Raw genomic sequence first — 18,862 nt, forward strand, 5'->3', positions numbered from 1 at the left:
CAAAGAGCACCCATGTACGCACCGAGTCGTTGGCACCATTGTCATGACACATCGCATTTACAGTATGACGTAAAATTTTCATATCCGTGGGCACCAAGTCCCGGCGGCTAAATTCTTACGCAGCCAACCTTGCAAGCAGCTTTCTGGATTCATAAGACAAAACAGGGAAAACCAGTTGCTAAGTTATCAAGCATCATTATCACACTTCAGTGTCCTTTCTCGCAATGGCAAGTTGAATGAATCAAAGTGAAGATTGATTGGTACAAGTAATGATGATGTTCCTAGTACAATGCTATAAACTGGAGTCCAAAAAACAGTGATGGATGATAAATGAAAATCAAGAGTGAACCGTTCTATGTCGCATGCAAACCGTCCCAGTGAAACAGACACAATAACCACAATACTCCACTTTACTTCGTGATAAACCCAACCTCCCGCCAATACGACACATACTTGCCCCACAGGCTCTCATCCAGCGGTGGGCACTTACCCAGCGAGTTCGGTGCGCTCTCGAGCGTCCGGCTGATCTCGAGCATCAGCGCCTTCTCGCCCCTGGCGACGAGGTCCGTCTGCGCCTTGACAAACGACTCCTCGATGTATCCCTCCATCTGGAGACACGGGTTGCCCTCGTCCGCGAGGATCGCGTCCCACCACTCCTGCAGCGGCACCGACTCGAGCGCGATGCCCGTCGAGCGCAGGCAGCGCGCCATGTCGTCGTAGGTCGCTGCGTGCGGGTTCGAGATGTGGAACACCGATGCTGAGCCGAGCGGGCGCTGTTGGAGGGTGAGGTCGACAGTTGACATCGCAGCGTAGTCGACGGGTGTCCAGTCGAGCGGGCATTGCGGGGCCGAGGGGAACTTTCCGATCCGAGCGCTGCCTGCGATGATGCTTGGGTTCATCTCTGCCGTCTGTTGATTGTCGCAGTTCCGTCAGTCACTGCGGAATAAAAGCAAGAGAGAATACATACCTTCCAGACACCGGACTGAGTGTCCCCCGAGATCTGGCCGATGCGGGCCATGGAGCAGGGGATATTGAGAAGCTTGGACGCCGCCTCGATCACATATTCACAGACGAACTTGGACTCGCTGTATCCATGCTGGGAGACAGGGATATACTGGTCCTTCGTCCAGGGCGGCAGAGTCTCAGGTGCAGGGGTCTCCTTCGACTCCATGATCACTCCGATGCTCGAGATGAAGAAGAACTGTTTGGGCTTCATGAACGAAGACAGGAGCAGAAGCTGAGTAGTGCCTGTATGAGAAGTGAGAACGAGTTCACGAAACCATCTGACACGTAAACTTACCACTCAAGCAATCGCGCTCGAACTCGCCCACAACCTGGTTGAAGTCCATCTTCCACGCCGTGTGGATGATAGCCGTCAGGTCCGTAGCAAGCGCCAAATACTCCTCCTGAGCGAGGTAGGGGTTCGCAAGATCAAACGGCAGCACAACAAGCGGCTGTGCGGTCTTCACCGCCGGGCCCCGACTCGCCAGCTGCGTCTCCTTCCACGCCTTGCACTGCCCTGCAAGACCACCAAGCTCGGCCTTCTCGAACGCCGCCTCGACCTTGTCCCACGCGGCACCGACGTCCTTCGCGCGGAGCATGCACACCACGCGGCGCACATCCGAGCGGTCAAGGAGGGCCTTGACCTGCCAGATGCCCAGCGAGCCACCGGCGCCGACGACAGCGACGACCTCACCCGCCTGCGCGGGCTCTTGCGGCGTGTTGCGGCTCGCGAGCACAGCAGGCGCGGCGATGCGCACGTGCTCGATCTGGCGCTGGATCAGCGATGCCAGCGTCTCTCCGCGGCTGGGGCCCGCGGGGACGACCACGACCGGCGCCGTGGAGACGGGCTTGCTACCAGAGGGAGTAACGGAGCGCGAGGCGACGATCGCGTAGATGGCGGTGCTCAGCGCGTCGAGCGACGCATTCTGATAGATGAACTGCGACGAGAGTTTGATGTCGAACGCCTTGGAGAGCGCCTTGCGCAGCGCCATCGCAGTGACAGAGTCAAGCCCGAGCTCGAACAGACTCTTAGCGCCGTCGAACGATGCGGGGAGGGCGGAGGCCGTCTTAGCGATCACAGCGCGGAGCTTGCTTGCGATCTCGGCATCGGAGACTACCCAAGTCGAGGTGGAGCTTTCGGGCTCTGAGTCGGCGGAGGAGCCGTCATCCTCGAAGTTGCGGTAGAGCGCGTCGATTTCGTCTTTGAAGATGACGAGGGCTTTCTTGCGGATGCAGTTGCCTGATACGATGCACAAGGTCAGTGACTGGAAACAATTGAAGCAACTGTAGACGACGTACCCTTGTTGGTACGAGGAATCTCCTTGGGGTAGTCTAGGGGAAGAATCATAACCATATCCTCAAGCAGCCTCGAGTGGCTCGGTGCGTCCTGGTTCGCCTCCCGGATGAGCTTGTGCACGGCCTCGACGCGCTCCTCCTCCGTGAGCTCGAGCGCTTTCGCTTTGTTCAGCTGCACAATTGCCGCCGTGACACGCTGTTGGTGCCCAAAGATGGCAATGCACTGAATAAGGCGCGTCTCGCGGCAGAACGTCTCCATCGGCACCGGGTTCGTCTTCTCGCCTGTTGATCATCACCCCGCGTCAGCCCCGTCTCACCCAGCCGCGCAAACACCGGAAGGCACTCACCGCTAACATGCACGAGAATATCATCGTCCCGATACATCAGCTTATACCACCCCGAACCGGGCGGGCACTCCTGCACAACATCGCCCGTGTTCCACGTCTCCTCGCCGGGCTTGAGCACACCCGGCGCCATGCGCACGTCGTCCGCGGGAAGATGCACCTGATAATAATGGCTGCTCTCGACACTGCCGTCGCTCGCGTCGACGGGCTTGAACACCATGCTCGTGTGCGGGAACGGGCGGACCGAGTTCCACGAGTCGAAGTCGTCCCGCGCCGAGCGCGTGTGGTCGCCAACCATGAGGTGGCCCGTCTCAGACGAGCCGTAGATGTTCTTGAGGTTCACGCCGCGCGAGACGAGGTTGCGCGCGAGCTTCTCCGGGCAATGCGCGCCGCCCACTGTGATCTTTGTCAACACAAAGGCACTATAGTGAATACTGTACAATACGTGCGACTTACCGATGAGAAGATCGAGGCTGGCGAGACAGTCGAATGGGTCCTCCGTCTTCTCGTTCTCGAGCGCCTCCGTGACCTGCTCAAGCATGAGCGGCACGATGACGCACGTCTTAACACTAGCAAGGCGGAGCGAGCGGATGAGATCGGCCGTCGAGACGGGCCACGAGCGCGTCAGGGGGAACACAATCGTGCTCCCCTCGCAGATCGCGCCACCCAGCCCGATCGTCAGCCCCAACGTGTGGAACCTATCAATAGCAAAGATACCAAAGCGTCAGCAGGCCAGCCTCAAGCTCCATCTCGCACATAACGCGGACGGATGAACAGATAAGCGGGCATCGACGTACAGAGGACCAAGGCACAGGAACCTGTTGCCCGAGTTGGCGAACGCCGACCAGCCGCCGTCCGTAAGCATGACCTGGCTGTTACTGAGGAAGCTCTCGTTCGACCAGCGCACTGCGCCAAACAACCCTGTTTCAACATGCACGTTCCTGTATCATGCTAAAGATACGCACCGGGTTTGGGGAATTCTGTTGATCCCGAGCTGTGGACGATGATAGGAATCGCAGGGTGCGCGGGGTGCAGGAGCTCGCTCGCGTCGAGCGCATGACCTGCAGGCGCAGGCTTGACGCACTCTGCCACGTTGATTACGAACGCAGGGATGTCCGCCAACGAAGCCGAGGCAGAGACCTTATCAGCATGGTCGGCAGCATGCAGCACGGCAGCGACCTTGCACGACTTGAGCAGGTGCGCCACGGCGGCTTCGGAGTTCTGTAAGGGATAAGTATCAACGATATGTTAGCACAAGGGCACCGGAGGGGCGACTTTGAACGAATGACGTACAGCAGGTGCCAGCAGGAACGCCGTCGCGTTAAGCTTCATGGTGGCCATCACCAGAACGGCAAGGTGGAACCCGCTCTCGAAGAGGAGTGCGATCGTGGGCGCCTCCGACGCGTCGCGCCCGTCAGCGCGGGCAAGGACAGTGTCCTTCAAGCGCGCGGAGAGGACCGAGGTCTGGTAGTCGACCATCCTGGCGAACTCGCGATACGTGACCTCGGTGTACGAGATAGACGCGGCCGGGTCGGCGGGGATGGCGGGGTACGCGGCGAATGCATGGTCTGCAACGGCGGGGTTGACCGCTTGCTTGTCAAGCACGACGTTGAGGGTGGGCGTGTCTGCGATCGAGTGGGGCGTGTGCTTGAAGAACCGATCAACCGTTCCCGGCTCCGAGATCTCTTCGTCGGCGGACTCCTCGTCTGTGGCAGCAGACGTCGACTCGGTTTCGGCAGTGGCGTCCTTGATATGAAGCCATTCTTCCCCAAGCTCGAACATGCGGCGATCAGGGAAGACCTCGGTGATGTTGCAGAAGTAGCCCTCGGTCTCGAGGGTGTACGTGCGGCGAAGCTCGCGCATCCCGTTGGCGATGTTGGTGCTCACCGACAAGAGGTTAAACTCCGGCTTCCTGCCCAGCTCCGCAAACGTCTGCCCGATGGCGAATTTGCGGTCGAGCACGAGACTCTCCACGTAAGGGGTGGTGATGGTCACGGTCGAAGTCGCAACACAGGCCAGTTTTGAATTGACCATGAGGTGCACTTCACGTTCCTGAGTGATGGGCGTCTGCAGCGACGCGGGCTGGACCCGGGGCGATGCATGAGTGTATATCGGGATAACGGTGATAGGTTGGGCCAGGAAGCAGCTGGCGATAACGGAAGCGATGAGCAGCCGACACGAAGAGGTAGTGGAAGGTGAATACTCACCTGAGGAGCCTCTGAAGGTCGCCTCTGGCAGCGAGCATGATCCTCTCCAAGCCGGAGACTTCATCCGCACAATTGATCTGTGTTTATTTTAAGCAAACCTAAGAATTAATGAAGTAGTGAAAGCCACTCACCGACACCGTCGTGGTCCCAGCGCCGAAAGAGTCTTTGACGAGCATGTTGGTGGTTGAAGGACGAAGGAAGAGTGCGAAGGCAGATAATGGATGACCTTAGTAGGCGGAGTGAGTTGGCCGAGTCCAAAGAAATTGGTAGACTTAAGTAGCGAAGGTTTGATGTATGGCGTCGGAGGCCGTTCCTTGTTTCAGTTAGCCAATGGCAGCGGACTGAAGAGCGCTTTGGGGAATCTCCTCCAAGCGGTCTGGTGTCGACGCACAAAGCATACTGCCTTTCTCTGAGTGACCGTCCGTCCGACTATGAGAGCTCCGGAGGTCTGGCAATAACTCCTTCGGCGGAAAAGGCCAAAAGGAGTAGGTGAGACTGGAAGATCCTGGTCACCTCTATATTTGCCCGGGGTTCCCCAGGTCTTGTGCGTATCTAGGTTCAATGTTCAGCGTTCAGCCTTGGCTCAATTGAGCAGAACCTTGCCTAAATATTCCAGCCTGAAGAACAAGCACTACCTCGTGCATATTCTGAATGTCACCTGGGCGTTTGTTTGTTTATGCTTGACGGCACCTTATCTCCGTTTGACAGGCTCGGGTCTGAGGTTAGGGTTAGCGCTGTATTATCTTCCTTATCAGCCGGAGCGCAGGGGAGCAATTGACATCGTCTACTCGTGAATTCATTGATGAGAATGGTTAGAAGAACGCACAGTCTAGAAGCAACGGATCTGAGGTCGCTGTGTGATTCAGGCCGAGTGACGTCGTCCCCTTAGTTCTGGTCGAGCCCAGCCTCCCGTTCACCCCGGGTGAGATGAGAATGTATCAGACTCAGTTGAGACGCAGAGTCATTCATTGGTTCTCTATCCTGTCTAGACGATGCAGCCCTTGCCAGAATCGCAGCAGAGATAGGTGGATTACTTACACCTGTCAATGTACAAAGCTCTTCCGGTTCCTAGCAACGCGGGGGGGATGAGTCAAGGACGACGCGGAGATGGTTCAAGTTGAACCCGAACGGGAATGCGGCCGTAGTGCTCCCGGCCAAGATTGGGCAAGCGACTACCCAATTCGGCCATTCCCGACTCGGCCGGCCGGCCCCCTATCCGTGCTCAAGATGTCCAACGACGATCAAGCGCGCGCATCCTGTGGGTGCCCTCCCCCGCTAACCGGATTCGCATCAACTTTGACGTCGTGTCTGTTCTCACGGGCGCTCGTATCTTCTATCAGCTCTCAGTCAGCCAGACAACGAACGGAGCAAACAAGCAACGGCACTTCGGTGACGCAATCGCTTCGGTTCTCTAACCAATTGGAACGTTCACCGTTCGACAGAAGGAACCTCGGAGAGAAGAACGATGTCCGTGTGCAGTAGTCCCGCTCGCCGGTGCGCCACGCTGCGTGGGCGTTGAGCGCTGATCGACCGGCTGGCAAAACAGACCAAGATGGAACGAGATGGAACGAGATGGCCAGACAAGTTTAGGCAAGGATCGTCAGGCAAGGGGAAACACAACATCTACGCAAACTCTATGGCTTCGATGACTTCTGGATGTGATGACTGGTGAGTGCCTTGGAATGATTGAGGCGCGTACACCGCCTGAAGCCCACAGACTTCGGCGCGCGAACTGACTGTGCGCACAAATTCGGCATATCCATGTCCCCCTGAAGCGTCAAGTAAACGGTCATCCATATGTTCACCGTGGTTCATGCTGTAATTTCAGGATCCCGCGCCTCAGCTTCCTCTTCATAAAGAGCCTCTGCTCCTTGATTCATTGTTGTGACCCTGTACACGCGCTGCACGCCACCATGACAAGCGGAAATGAGACATTCCCTATCAACGCAAGCGCTTATTCCACGCGTTCGTCGAAGTAACTTGTGCTGATATTTCTAATTCATGTAGCAGCAGGCATTCAGAGACAAGTCAGGTCTCGAACGTGTCGTGCTCGCCAACCGAGGCGACTTGCAACGTCTACTAAGGTGAGAGATAACCCAGTGCCACATTCCTCATCACCAGCAGGAGTACTTTCTGACCTGCTCTATCGCATCGACTTTCCAGCTGCTTTTTTGGCCAGCCCATCGGCTGTGAAATCATCTACACCAACACCTCTCCCCGCACACAAACCGCGTCGCCCGAGTTCCCCATCACACAAATGCGCCAAGTACGTCTCACCTGCGGCCCCCGCACCGTCTGCACAGCAACGTCAACCGTCACCATCACCGCGCGCGAGCCAGAACGCCTCCTGCTCGACGAGAAGTATCCCCTCGGGCAGATGTTCCAAATGCTCCGCGGGCGCGCGCCCGCGTTCTCGCTGCTCAGCGTCAGCACGGCGCCCGGCGTAATGAGCGGCAAGGAGGAGCTGCAGCGGATATACAAGCTCGAGGCGGACGGCGTCGTGTGCGCCACGCTCGAGGTCTTCCCAGATCGGAACATGTTTGCACTGGGCGAGGCGTGGCTGCGCGACGACGAGGATCTGATCATGCAGCAGCTCGGTGTGGACCTGGCCGCGTCCGGGGGGCTCGCATCGCTCTCGACGATGCCACTATCTTCGGGCTAGCGCTAAGCTCCAGCTGATCGTGATCGATGCGCGGCTCGAGATCTGGTTTCTCTCATGGACGGCTTTTTTGGCACTACGCACGGGGACAGGCGATGCTTGTACGATTCATCAGGTGTACCATATACGGATCCTCAAATGATACCACTTTCTTGCATTGACGGCGCACGTACACGCGCGCCCGTCCAAAGTATTTTTACATAGCATCATAGTCATTAATAGATGCATCATATCGTAGTTATGATAATCGGAACACTTCTACTCATTCAAGAATACTCTCACAGTTGTACGCGCGTGCAGACTAGCTGGGAATGGTGTCTACGCACTTAATCTCAGACTTGCCACTGGGCCATACAAACTTGATGGGCGTAAAGACGAATGAACATCGTGCGCGTGACAGTCAGCTGGTAACGCTAGAACTCGCGAACACTCTAATGCGCAAGACCAGTGGGTCGTCGGAAATGAGTTTCTGGGATTTTTGGAGTGAGCCTGCGACGTTTTTGACAAGTCTTCAGACTGAAACTTTTTTCTTCTGGGATTTGTGTTTCTATCCAACGGGACCACACGTCCCATGACTGAAAATACAGCGTAGCTACTAGCTACGGACTGAACCTTAGTTATAGCCGACTTTCGAAATTCATGCAGTGCGCCAAGTAAGTTCCCAGTTAATATTCCCCACTATCGGATTAAGCTAAGGGCATTCGCATTGATAGATCGGAACAAATGCACACGAGCGACCTGATCGGTCGTGGGTTCATGTAATTTCTGCGCCACCAAGAAGCTCTACAGGAAGTTGTCATTGAAACTCCGCCTGGCACGGAATTTCCCGGTCGGGCTTAAGCTTCTTGGGTTTCATAGAACAATTGAAGACTAGAACGCATCTATATCCAACACGCGCCCATGTACTACAAGATGAAAACTCTACACAACTATACGACTACTTATTCCAAACGAGGTATTACAAGTTATATGCTGATGCTGATATCTGTTCAAATTGGGAAAACCCCAGCGTTTTACTCTACAGCAAACTCTACTACAACTCCCGGAACGCGAGCTTGCAGATCTGCACGTAGTCCTCGCGCGTGCTGTGTGCCGCGGGAGTCTCGAACATGGCCGAGTACGTGTGCGTCGTGCCGGCGTAGAGGCGCATGTCCATGCGCACGCCGAGCTTCATGAGCCGCTGCGCGAACACGATCGCCTCGTCGCGGATGCAGTCGATCTCCGCGATCGCGATGTGGTGCGGCGGCAGGCCGCGCAGCTGCTCTTCGGACGCGTAGGCGGGGAAGCCTTCCCAGTTTGAGGGCGCATTGAGCCAGTAGAGCGCGTCCGTGTTGTTCTTCGCGGTCCAGAAGGGCGAGGGCGAGAGCGGGTGCTCCTGGTCCATGGACGGGTAGAGCTCGGGGCGGTTGTCGAGGATGGGGTTGTCGAGCAGGACGAGGCGCGGTTGGATGCCCGTGGGGTTCTCCTGCTTGTGCCGGATGGTGGCGATTTCGGCGAGGATGGCGCCGCAGGACGTGCCGGCGAACACGAGGCGCTCGGGGTCGGCATTGACGAAGGAGAGGCCCTCCGTGCTGGTGAGCCATTGCCAGATGCGGTACACCTGGTTGTGGGGAGTGGGCCAGGGGTCCTCAGGGGAGAGGCCGTACTCGAGAAGCACGGTGGCGAACCCGGCCTTTGCAAAATGGCTGGAACATTCGATGAGCGTCTACTTGTAGATCCGTCGGGAGAAGACTACTCACATGTTGATGGGCATGCGGGACTCAGGAGTGCCGATGATGAAGCCACCACCCTGGATCCAGAGGACAGTAGGGGTCTTGCCAGTGGTTCTGGCAGGCTTGACCACGATGACACGGATGCCGTCGACGAAGGTCTGCTCTACGGTCGCGACATCTGGAGAAGGCATGTCCGGTGCCTTGAAGACTGCACCAGCGACTGGACGAACACCTTCATTGGGGTGGACGGAGACATCAAACTCGGGGAGTCCCTTGAGGAGAGGCTGGAACTCCTTCAGAGGGTAGGAGAGATCAGCATCTTTGGCGAGGAGTGACTTGGGCATAGCGAAAGATGTCTAGGTGGGTGGATATGTGAGCAAGGTGAACTGAGGGATGTGAGGTCTGCCCATCGTTCAAGGTTCGACTTTATAAGTAAAGATCGTGATCATGATGATGTGCCGCTCATGATTGCTGGTTTTCGGCATTCAGCGCTAAGATTCATCCGCACATGACAAAGACGATGGTTGATTTTGGAAGTTGTGCATCCTGCGATATGATGTTCCTACTACTGTCCGATTCACCGTACCCTCTTGTTGACGAACTCTGCTCTACAGGGGTCTCCCCAAGATCTCACACGACATAGCCTGTTGTTGTGAGACCCGTCGTCAACGGAAACCCACATATCCTGGCGTGGAAGCCAGAGCTTTGGTGGAAGTTAACAGTCTGGGGAAAGTAACAGACGTAACGAATTTTACCAACGGTGACCTTTCAAATTCGATTGCAAACCCCGTGATTCTACGGAACCGAACTGAAAGCCGACGTGAAGCTTCCTTGTTCCTGCTTCACTTGGGACTTCTGCAACATGTTTGCAACACGTTTCAGCTCGGCGGTCGCTGCAGCCCGTGTGAGGACACGGTGCATTATCTCCTGAGCACCAGGTAGATAGCTAACATATCGCCGCACCGTCTGCGAACTCCACATTGGATTTTACAGGAGACTTCTTTACAGATCTCGTTTGACGTGCAGAACTTGGGAATCTGATGGGTTCTCTGGCGAGACCGTTCCGCCGGGCACGCCACCCGCTTCTCAGGAACGCATCTCACTTCCTAATCTCAGAGCACCGCCCCAGTGTTCTTGAATTCAGAATCAGACACTTTCATTGGCGACCGGGCTCCGTCTCAGCGATTTTGAAAGTTGTGGGTCCTCCGATGTCGTGTCAGCTACCACCGTGGGACTTACAATGAGGCCCTGGGAAATCCCGCTGTGACCGGGTTTGCATCGGTCTGCAGGTACATTGCGAGATACGGTCCTATTTTCATGATATGCCGCGGTACTCCAACTCACTACAACCCTGCATATGCTAAGTATAGGAGCATACTTCGGGAAGAAAGTGGGTCCGCGCGTCGATGAACAGGCCTAGGCGCCAGGACGAGGAACGGTGAAGACTACCACACTGGCGGACCTGATTAGTCCTTCCTTCGGGATAAGTCCGGCGGCAACAACTGGACAAAGTGCGCGGGAGCATCTTGCCATGTCGAGCCTAGCGCGAGCTGTCGCCACACCTAATCCCGGCGGTTTAGTCGCTAGATGCTTGTGAACATCGTAGCGCCACATTGCTTCTGCAATCGCCAACATGAACATTTGATGCAAAAGATATCATCCTTTGCTGGGTCGGCCCGTGGTGAGTTAGGTAGTTGGATGAGCCGGTAACCATACTAAATCACCGAAGGACGAAGACATCCAACGTGTTCGGCTCGGATTCCGTGTACACGCATCATGCTTCCCAATGCCGATCCTCACTTGTGCCCATGTGCCACACTTGCGGAGGAAGTTAATATACAGAGATACTTACCCCATCTGCGAGATCGCTGTGATTACTCACTGCATTTCAGAGCAACGTCATCTATCAGTTATGCACTAGGGCTTGCGGGGTAAGTAAGTCCAGTGCATGTCTCCCACCACGGCGACAATGTACAGTGCGCCTCTTAATTTCCACAACAAATCAACAGAGCGATAGTTTGACAAACCAGCTGATATACCAATAGTTTGATGAATGCGACGAGATTTGGCAAATCTAAGTCGCCGTCGACCAGTGCGGTTCAGGAAAAACCCGCCGGGATGACGTACTGTAGCATTCTGTATTACGACGACAGGAAGTTCACTTGTCTGGTCAGCAACGCCTCTAGCATGCGTAAGCTGATTTTCCTCGAGTCGCAGTTTGCGATTTTTCCGCCGAGCGACCCTTTCAAACGACTCAGTATCCCCATAAAATCGAACGCGTCCTAGTCACGGTGAAAGATTGCTCAAGGATGAACATGTTTGATCATTCACGGAGAGGGTGGCTGAATGATCTTACGGTCGAGATGCTACAGACCCCTAGGCTCCTTCTCTGCTCACGAGCATGATGAGTCAGTGAGTACACGTACACGAACTCATGGCGAGCGTGCCAATAAAAATGGTCGCACTATGGTGAGAATTAATGGATCGCGTAGATCAACGGTCGGTCAAATTTTGCGAGGGGTCATCAATGCGCAGTGATGCCCACCGAAACGCTCCATAGAGTCTCTTTAGGTCATAAAGCGTTCTAGAGCAAGCATTAATATTACACATGAACACCCAACGACATTGCTATGCCACTACCACTCGAGCATGCTGATGAACGGAGACAACACGTCAGTTGCCGAAATGGGATCATTAAAAATCACGGACAATTATCAAGAGACATGCCATTGCCGAGTTTTGTGAGAGCACAGTTTGACCTTGTGAAAAGACGTTGCGAGAAGCCGTTGGACTTACGCTCCGTGATGCCGTCAGGATGAGCTCGGGCTAGCGCTCCGAGTCGGAAATAGGCTGAGCTCAACGAAATGGTAATACAAAGTCGCGTGCCGTCTTTTCTGCTTCAACGGGATTGTCTCAGCAGGTGTTCATGAAGTTTTTTTTTGCCGCGTAATTGCACGGCTTGCTGACATATTGTTACCACCATCGCTTTGCAGCCCGCAAGCTCCTGCGGGGGAAAAATTATACGCGTCACTTCGTCAAAGGGGGCTCTGCTCATTCTTCACTGACAGTAGGAAGGTGCGCGGCGAATAATATCAGTTAGAAAGTTCTGTACATCACAAAGTAGGTAAATGTGCGGATGGTTCAAGCCTTACTAAGGGATTGAAACCTGAGATATGCATGAGAGACACGAGGCACATCACTGACTTCTCCATTTACTAGCAGCTCTGCGTTCTTTTAGGATCATTAGGAGCGGTAGGCCCCAAGCGAAGATTCTATTGATACGCGTTTGGTTATGACTACTGTATGTTTGCCGTCTACGATCCCTTTGGGAAATCAGCGCTGCAGATGACGTCTTTCCATTCCTCCAGCATGCCCCAGTTGTTCTCACAAGACATCTTGACGCCAGCGTACGAGTCGCTTCCCAGCGCCAGGTTGGTGGGGAACGGTTTTCCAGTGGCGACGCCCTCTCCGCGAATCACGTCGACGATGATAGAGGACGCCTTTACAGGATCACCGGGCTGTTTGCCGTTGGCGGCTGCATGCGTTCACGTCAGATGGATGGGATAGGCTAACTCTCAGAACAACGCCGCGAGAACGGACTAACCGAGAAGAGCCGCGTTGCGCTGTTCGCCGAGCGCTTTGTAGTCCTCGATGCGGTTTTCGTACGGACCCCGGTGGCCAGACTGCAGGAAGTTTGTACGGGTGTATCCCGGCTCGAAAACAATGCTGCGAAGCTCTAGAGGCGCGATCTCGCCGTGCAGGGACTCCGATATACCTGTGCTCGTAGATAAGTCTACATACATCGTAGATAGAAGGAGTAAAGGACTGTGTACCCCGTATTGCGTATTTGGTTGCGGCGTACATCGGAAAGATGGGGCATGGACTATGTGGCGCAAAAAATAGAGTCAGTGCAATGCAACCGAGCGTCAAAGGTGGCCGCGCACCGCCAACCGCCGACAGAGCCCATGAACGCAATTGTGCCAGATCTGCGCTCTCGCATGTAGGGCAAGAATGCGCGGGTAATGTTCAGAGCGCCGAAGACATTCGTGCTGCAGAAGGAAATAGATAAGCAGCCACCCCAGATTTCATCGCATCAACCGTTGTACGCACTTGAACTGATCGTATGTCTCTTCGGGACTGCGAAGAACGGATATCAGGAACACGTCCAAAGCAAGCCTGACTGAACTCACGTCGCTTCCTCGACGGCACCGACCGAGATGTAACCTATACATAAACCTCATTCAGTCAGGCTTGTTCCAATGGAGCTCAGCGTTTAAAAAGCGTCGTTGTGGCTGCCGCTGCCGTACCTGCGCTGTTGACGAGGACATCAATCTTTCCGTAGATCGCCGTCGCCGCTTTTGCGGCCTGATGCAGGCCGGCCAGGGGGCTCGTCACGTCGAGTTCGACGGTTTCGGCACCGTGCTGCTTGAGCGGAGCCAACCTCGAGGCTGAACGTGACGTGGCTATAACTTTATCGCTGCGCGACAGCGCCTCGAGCGCGAGCTGCTTGCCAAAGCCAGACCTGAGTTTGTGAGCCAAAGTTAGCAACAGCTCGGGCGGTTCACAGCGTCAAAAACAAGTAGGATGATCGAGACTCACGCAGCGCCAGTGATGAGCCAGACAAGCTGTGAGTTGGACATGTTGAGAAGGTGATAGTATAAGCAGCTACATCTCGGAGGACGATTCGCTAGAGAACGGCGAGATCCCGACGAGCCGAAGACGTCGCAAAGTCAACGCGGGAACGTCCGGCGGAGAGATAGTCACGTGCTAGTTACCGCATTTGGCAAGCTGACTTTTACCCCTTTCTCTTGATGGTCCCAGGGTTTCTTAGAATCTTACTGCAACCAGTACTTACATCTCCTACTCGACTTCGGGCGACACCATTAAGTCATATCCGACGCGGCTATTATGTTCAGCCCCAAGCTCATTTTCTACCACGGTTCCAGGAATAGCCTTTAGCTGACCGAGTCTCCCTAGATGCACTGGGATTACTAACTGCGATACGGTACCACGCCAATCAGACGCCAGTGAGCTGAATCTGTCGTAAATACCGCCCTGACGTATCAATCGTGGAGTGAACTTAGTCGAGTAAGCAGCATGAGTAACAGTCGACTTGATAACTCAGATTTCTTCCGTTAATTGTTAGTATCACAACGGAAGACGTACAGTACGTGGCACCTGTCTGCGAAACTGAGCCCCACCGTGTGCAACCTTCGTCTACATAAAGCGCATTGCTTCGTGTATAACTGTATTATCAATAGCTTCCTGTGTGCTCTCGAAATAAAGGTCACTTTGTCATCGAAATAGAAACCAGAACTGTCATTCTATGCAAACGATGCCCATTGCCTTCACTGTTTGCTTATCGCAATGCGAAATGGTGCTTTGAATTGGATGCTAACTTACGTTATGATTGGACGACGCCATCCAGGCCCATGACAATATCTCCGTGGTTGTTCTTTGACGAGCACCTCGTAAGCGTGGCTGCCGATAGTCACCTAGAAGCAGGCGATGCGAAGCAAATTCGAAGGGTTTCTCGCATTTCTTTGGCAGCGGGGTATTCCTCTGAGGTATACCCCAGAACACGGATACATCAGCAAGTTTAAGTCTTTTGATCTAGACAAACATTACAAGAGTAGTGTATTGGGCTTCTGATGACATCGGAGGTTTCTGGCCTCTGCATGGAAGTCAGAGTGGACTCAAAGTTCCTCTGCCTCGCAGCCTCGTCGCGACGTCTGAGTCCGCCAAAAAGAGGGCTAACCAATTGATAGGCCATGAATCTCTTCGTGATTCCCTTGAATGTCCAGCTTGCTGTCGCATCGCTCCAGAGAGAGAGCTCAAGTAAGTGACTATGATGATATTGACAAAGGTCTGATCGCGCGAACAGTGCTTGGTTAGAATGGATGAATCAACAAAAAATATCCAGGAGAACAAGCCTGGTCTGCCGCCATACGCAATTCTGCGTAGGCCAGGAGAGGTAATATGGTGGGTGCGGAGGATTCGTTTTTGTGATTAAACGTCGTAATGGAGAAACATATTGGTACACCGTTCAAATATGGATTTCGTAATAGCTGACACCAGCCAGGCTTATCTGTGACCTCGTTAGCCACATAATCACACATAGAAAGCGATTGATGCTATACAGTAATTCACCTCTCATTGAGCGTCCATCGAATATCCTACGATGACCGTCCACCGAACCATCTCAGAGTGGGCAGATGCTCCATCCTGTCGCACGTTATGGCGTCCGAGGAAGTCGTAGCGTTCACAGACGCCTCGCCCAAAATCCAAATCCCCACCTTTATCTCCGTCTGCAAGATCCCGTTCATAAACAGGTGTAACAACGTCGAGCTCGCTTGGATGCGGGCGACAAGCTTGTTTGGCTCGGTCGCCATGTCAGCCTCCAGCATGCTCGCTAAAATGAGCGAGTTTTTGGTGCACTGTGCGTCACTGGCTCACAGCGCTTCCAAATCTGCTTCCTGCCAAAAGTATTTTTAGCGTAAGTTGCCCGCCTCTGCATCTTCCTGATTATCGTTTGCAGTAGGCACATTCCACAGCGTCGAAAGGTTACCTTTTACTTCCTATCCACTGGCCTTTCCTGCATCTGCCCCGACATGTGGTAGAAGTCCGCTCCGGTGTTGCCGTACAGGACAAAGAACTTGGCGGCGCCGACGCTGACCTGGTGGCTTGGGTGGAGGAAAGTGCCACACGCTGCGGGAGGGTCGGATGAGAGCATGCGGTCCAGGAAGTGCACCATGCGTACTACGTTGCCCTTGATGCAGCTGGCTTTGGAGGCGAGGGTGCATACGAGGTCGACTGAGGAGACTTGCTCGAGGGTGGTGCCGTTGGGTCGCTTTACGAAGACGACGCGATGGTAGCTGTAAACGAGGTTAGAAGAAGGTTGAGAATGGTGGAGCACGTTAAATTGATAGGTGTATACAGTTCACATGCACACAGATAGTTGAGAGTCTTGTAGTCGTCTCTGGGCGCGAAAACGCTGTGATAACGTCCGAGATCTCATGAGTTGCGAAATGATCAATCAGACCTTGGGAGAACGCACAATGGTGTCGAACCTCAGCTTTCTTCCTGCTCTCGTGCGTCGTAGACGTGGTTGAGGCCATTGCACTGGTCCTCGGTGAGATGCTGGCCCCATTTGATGAATTAATGTTTGCGAGACTCGGCTATCTTCTCGGCAGTGGCAGGGAAGAGCAAGAGGGCGGCGAGTTCCACGCCAGCTTTTGACATGGTTAATGCCTCCTTGTCGATGGGCCCGGCAGTTGCTGGCTGTTTATGGATGACGATGAGATCAGTAGGGACCGTGTCGAACGGTTGGGCAAAGGCTAACTTACATGGCTTTTTATTATTATATAAGGACGTGCATTCATCCGGGTTGCAGTGGGTGATGACCGGTTCAGTTTGCTCCAGTGTTTCCAGAGACGATTCATGTAGAGCCTGAGCTTTACGAGAGATATACTCAGCCAACAGAGGGGTGAGATGCTCTGGTTATGGACGCAAGGAGGGTGTAGTAAAACAGGCATCAACTGCTTACCGTGACGACGTAGCATTTTTCGTTTGCATTGCGTCAATGGATATCAGGAATCCATCAATTGTGACTTCATGGTGCAATGTGTATTGCATGGATAGTGTTCTGTGTCCGCTTCTAAGTAGAACCCTCGTGGACTGAAGTTTTTCAGGTAGCTGAAACCAAGCTTATCATCGAGCACGAGAGGCATGGATCTGAGTTGGCCCGGCACTAACCGAGGCACGCCAATGTGACGTGTGACGCATCATCGCCCATTCAGCCCTAATCGCCTTCCAGCAACAGCTGCAACACTACAGACTCGAACCCGACTTCAATCCTCTTGTTCAAGTACTATTATCAATCCTATAGCAACTGGAAGAGATAGTCAGCAACCTCGCGCCCCCAATGTCAAGCGAAAACTACATGGCAGATGAAGACTGGACACGCACCAAGCGCTCCACGCCGTGGTACGACGACGGAAACATCGTCCTTGTATCGGCCAACTCGTCCGCCCTCTTTCGCGTTCATCGGGGCATTCTATGTTCCTATTCGACCATCTTCAAAGATATGTTCACGGCCTCTCACGAAGGTGAAGAGGTAATAGACGGTTGCCCCGTAGTGCACATGCATGACACGGAAGACGACCTTAAGCATGTGCTCATGGCCATGTACAGTCGCAGGTGGGTGAGCCGGTGCGATCAAAACATATCCCCTTTGCACTAACCTTGATTGTGCTAGCTACTTCCCATCTGGGGCTAAATCTGCGCCCGTCACAGTGATAGCTGCGTTCCTCCGTCTGGGCAAAAAATACGAGATTAGTGATTTATATGATGAAGCTCAAGCCCATCTAGAGATTGACCTCCCGGACAATTTCGAGGCGTATGTCACATCTCAAAGTTCACCTTGGAAGATAACATCGGTCCCGAACACGAGTCACGACGTCGCTATTGCGGTTGCCAACATCGTGCGAGAGGCGGGCCTCCTTTCCATGCTGCCAGCGGCATTGCACATGTGCATGGATTGCTGCACTATGGAGGAAATATTTGCTGGTCTCCGCGACGAAAATGGAAATGTGGGGCGAACTCTATCTCTGGAGAACCAGCAGGCCTGCGCACTTGCTATTCAACCGTACCATGAGCTAACAGGACAGACGTTTGCCTTTGTTCAAACCTCACTTTCGACCTGCACTAGTCGCACAACGTGCCAACGCGCGAAACAAGCCTTCCTCGCCGAAAATTTCTTTCCTTCACCGAAGCTTACTCCACTGGCTGACTGTGATGAAGAGTTTTTGGAAGCCCTTTGTCCAGCATGTGCTACGGATGCCCGTTCTTTGCACCGTGATAGCCGCAAGGAAGCTTGGCGTCGTCTTCCCGGCATCTTTGGGCTTCCCGACTGGACTGAACTTGTTGAAAAAGAACTAAGCTAGCGCAGGGTAGAGCATTTTACTGTTCTTAACAAATTCATTCGTATTAAATGCGTCTCCGTTGTAGGGCTTGCTCCGGTGTCCCTCGAAACCTGCCTGGTTATATGGGGAGACACCCACTTAGCCGCGACAACATATACTCGAGCCTAGCATCATTGATTGCTCATACTTTTGTTGGTCTTATTCAGCGCTTGCCTGATGTTCCATTTCTTGCAACCTGGTATACGGGATCATCGTCATTTATTCTTTGGAAACTCTTGCAAACGTTGACTCGACGAGTCCTTCGCTGACCGTACTAATATCTAGTTGTCGTAGTTGATATCTTAGTATAAACTTGCTTTCTTTGTGTCAAAATAGGCATGCTAGGCATGCTTGCTCTGCACGCGGAGAATATCCCCATCAATCACTTATGGGGTCCGGTACATGACGTGGATTCAGAAACACTGCCTAGCAGAAGTATTGGACTTCAAGGACCTGATCGCGAGCGCACACACCAGATTTCCTCATATCTTCCATGAAACAACAGCTACGACTGTTCCTAACATTTGTTTGTCTCCCTGTGAAATCTCATCATGCTCAAGAAAGGATCCATGTCAGACGCAGCCACCGTGTTGGGACGCTGGGAACGTGATCACCGTCAGTGAAAGTCGCGTTGCTTCCACAATATGGTCTTGATACAATATCAGATATTCTCAGATAG

The 18,862-nt window shown here is 53.8% G+C and overlaps 6 protein-coding genes across 6 annotated transcripts; 3 read left to right on the plus strand and 3 right to left on the minus strand.

The window, feature by feature from the left end:
* Window positions 1–410: 410 nt before the first annotated feature.
* Window positions 411–4,887, minus strand: CONPUDRAFT_91140 (acetyl-CoA synthetase-like protein; the record flags this gene model as incomplete). The annotated part of the gene is made up of 10 exons (XM_007772052.1): window positions 411–908; window positions 968–1,248; window positions 1,301–2,242; window positions 2,302–2,580; window positions 2,646–3,038; window positions 3,099–3,340; window positions 3,440–3,548; window positions 3,608–3,863; window positions 3,936–4,788; window positions 4,850–4,887. The coding sequence occupies 10 exons, from the start codon at window positions 4,885–4,887 to the stop codon at window positions 411–413; spliced, it is 3,891 nt and encodes a 1,296-aa protein (XP_007770242.1).
* A 1,315-nt stretch (window positions 4,888–6,202) lies between these two features.
* CONPUDRAFT_126365 (uncharacterized protein) lies at window positions 6,203–7,768 on the plus strand. Its single transcript, XM_007772053.1, has 4 exons — window positions 6,203–6,517; window positions 6,567–6,795; window positions 6,857–6,933; window positions 7,013–7,768. Exons 2-4 carry the CDS (start codon window positions 6,763–6,765, stop codon window positions 7,509–7,511), a joined length of 609 nt encoding a protein of 202 aa, XP_007770243.1. The 5' UTR covers window positions 6,203–6,517; window positions 6,567–6,762; the 3' UTR covers window positions 7,512–7,768.
* Window positions 7,769–8,541: 773 nt separating this feature from the next.
* On the minus strand, window positions 8,542–10,141 carry CONPUDRAFT_155314 (alpha beta-hydrolase; the record flags this gene model as incomplete). The annotated part of the gene is made up of 3 exons (XM_007772054.1): window positions 8,542–9,193; window positions 9,248–9,576; window positions 10,067–10,141. 3 exons carry the CDS (start codon window positions 10,139–10,141, stop codon window positions 8,542–8,544), a joined length of 1,056 nt encoding a protein of 351 aa, XP_007770244.1.
* Window positions 10,142–12,462: 2,321 nt separating this feature from the next.
* On the minus strand, window positions 12,463–13,866 carry CONPUDRAFT_138069 (short-chain oxidoreductase). The gene is made up of 8 exons (XM_007772055.1): window positions 13,820–13,866; window positions 13,528–13,742; window positions 13,411–13,444; window positions 13,331–13,357; window positions 13,165–13,269; window positions 13,054–13,103; window positions 12,825–12,995; window positions 12,463–12,755 (listed from the first exon to the last, which is right to left on the minus strand). The coding sequence occupies exons 1-8, from the start codon at window positions 13,858–13,860 to the stop codon at window positions 12,535–12,537; spliced, it is 864 nt and encodes a 287-aa protein (XP_007770245.1). The 5' UTR covers window positions 13,861–13,866; the 3' UTR covers window positions 12,463–12,534.
* Window positions 13,867–15,264: 1,398 nt separating this feature from the next.
* CONPUDRAFT_83152 (uncharacterized protein) lies at window positions 15,265–16,160 on the plus strand. The gene is made up of 2 exons (XM_007772056.1): window positions 15,265–15,308; window positions 15,371–16,160. The coding sequence occupies exons 1-2, from the start codon at window positions 15,273–15,275 to the stop codon at window positions 15,713–15,715; spliced, it is 381 nt and encodes a 126-aa protein (XP_007770246.1). The 5' UTR covers window positions 15,265–15,272; the 3' UTR covers window positions 15,716–16,160.
* An 864-nt stretch (window positions 16,161–17,024) lies between these two features.
* On the plus strand, window positions 17,025–18,505 carry CONPUDRAFT_145017 (uncharacterized protein). The gene is made up of 3 exons (XM_007772057.1): window positions 17,025–17,419; window positions 17,478–18,171; window positions 18,230–18,505. The coding sequence occupies exons 1-2, from the start codon at window positions 17,145–17,147 to the stop codon at window positions 18,163–18,165; spliced, it is 963 nt and encodes a 320-aa protein (XP_007770247.1). The 5' UTR covers window positions 17,025–17,144; the 3' UTR covers window positions 18,166–18,171; window positions 18,230–18,505.
* The last annotated feature ends 357 nt before the right edge of the window (window positions 18,506–18,862 follow it).

Source organism: Coniophora puteana (genome assembly GCF_000271625.1).
Source record: "Coniophora puteana RWD-64-598 SS2 unplaced genomic scaffold CONPUscaffold_8, whole genome shotgun sequence".
Lineage (NCBI taxonomy): Eukaryota > Fungi > Basidiomycota > Agaricomycetes > Boletales > Coniophoraceae > Coniophora > Coniophora puteana.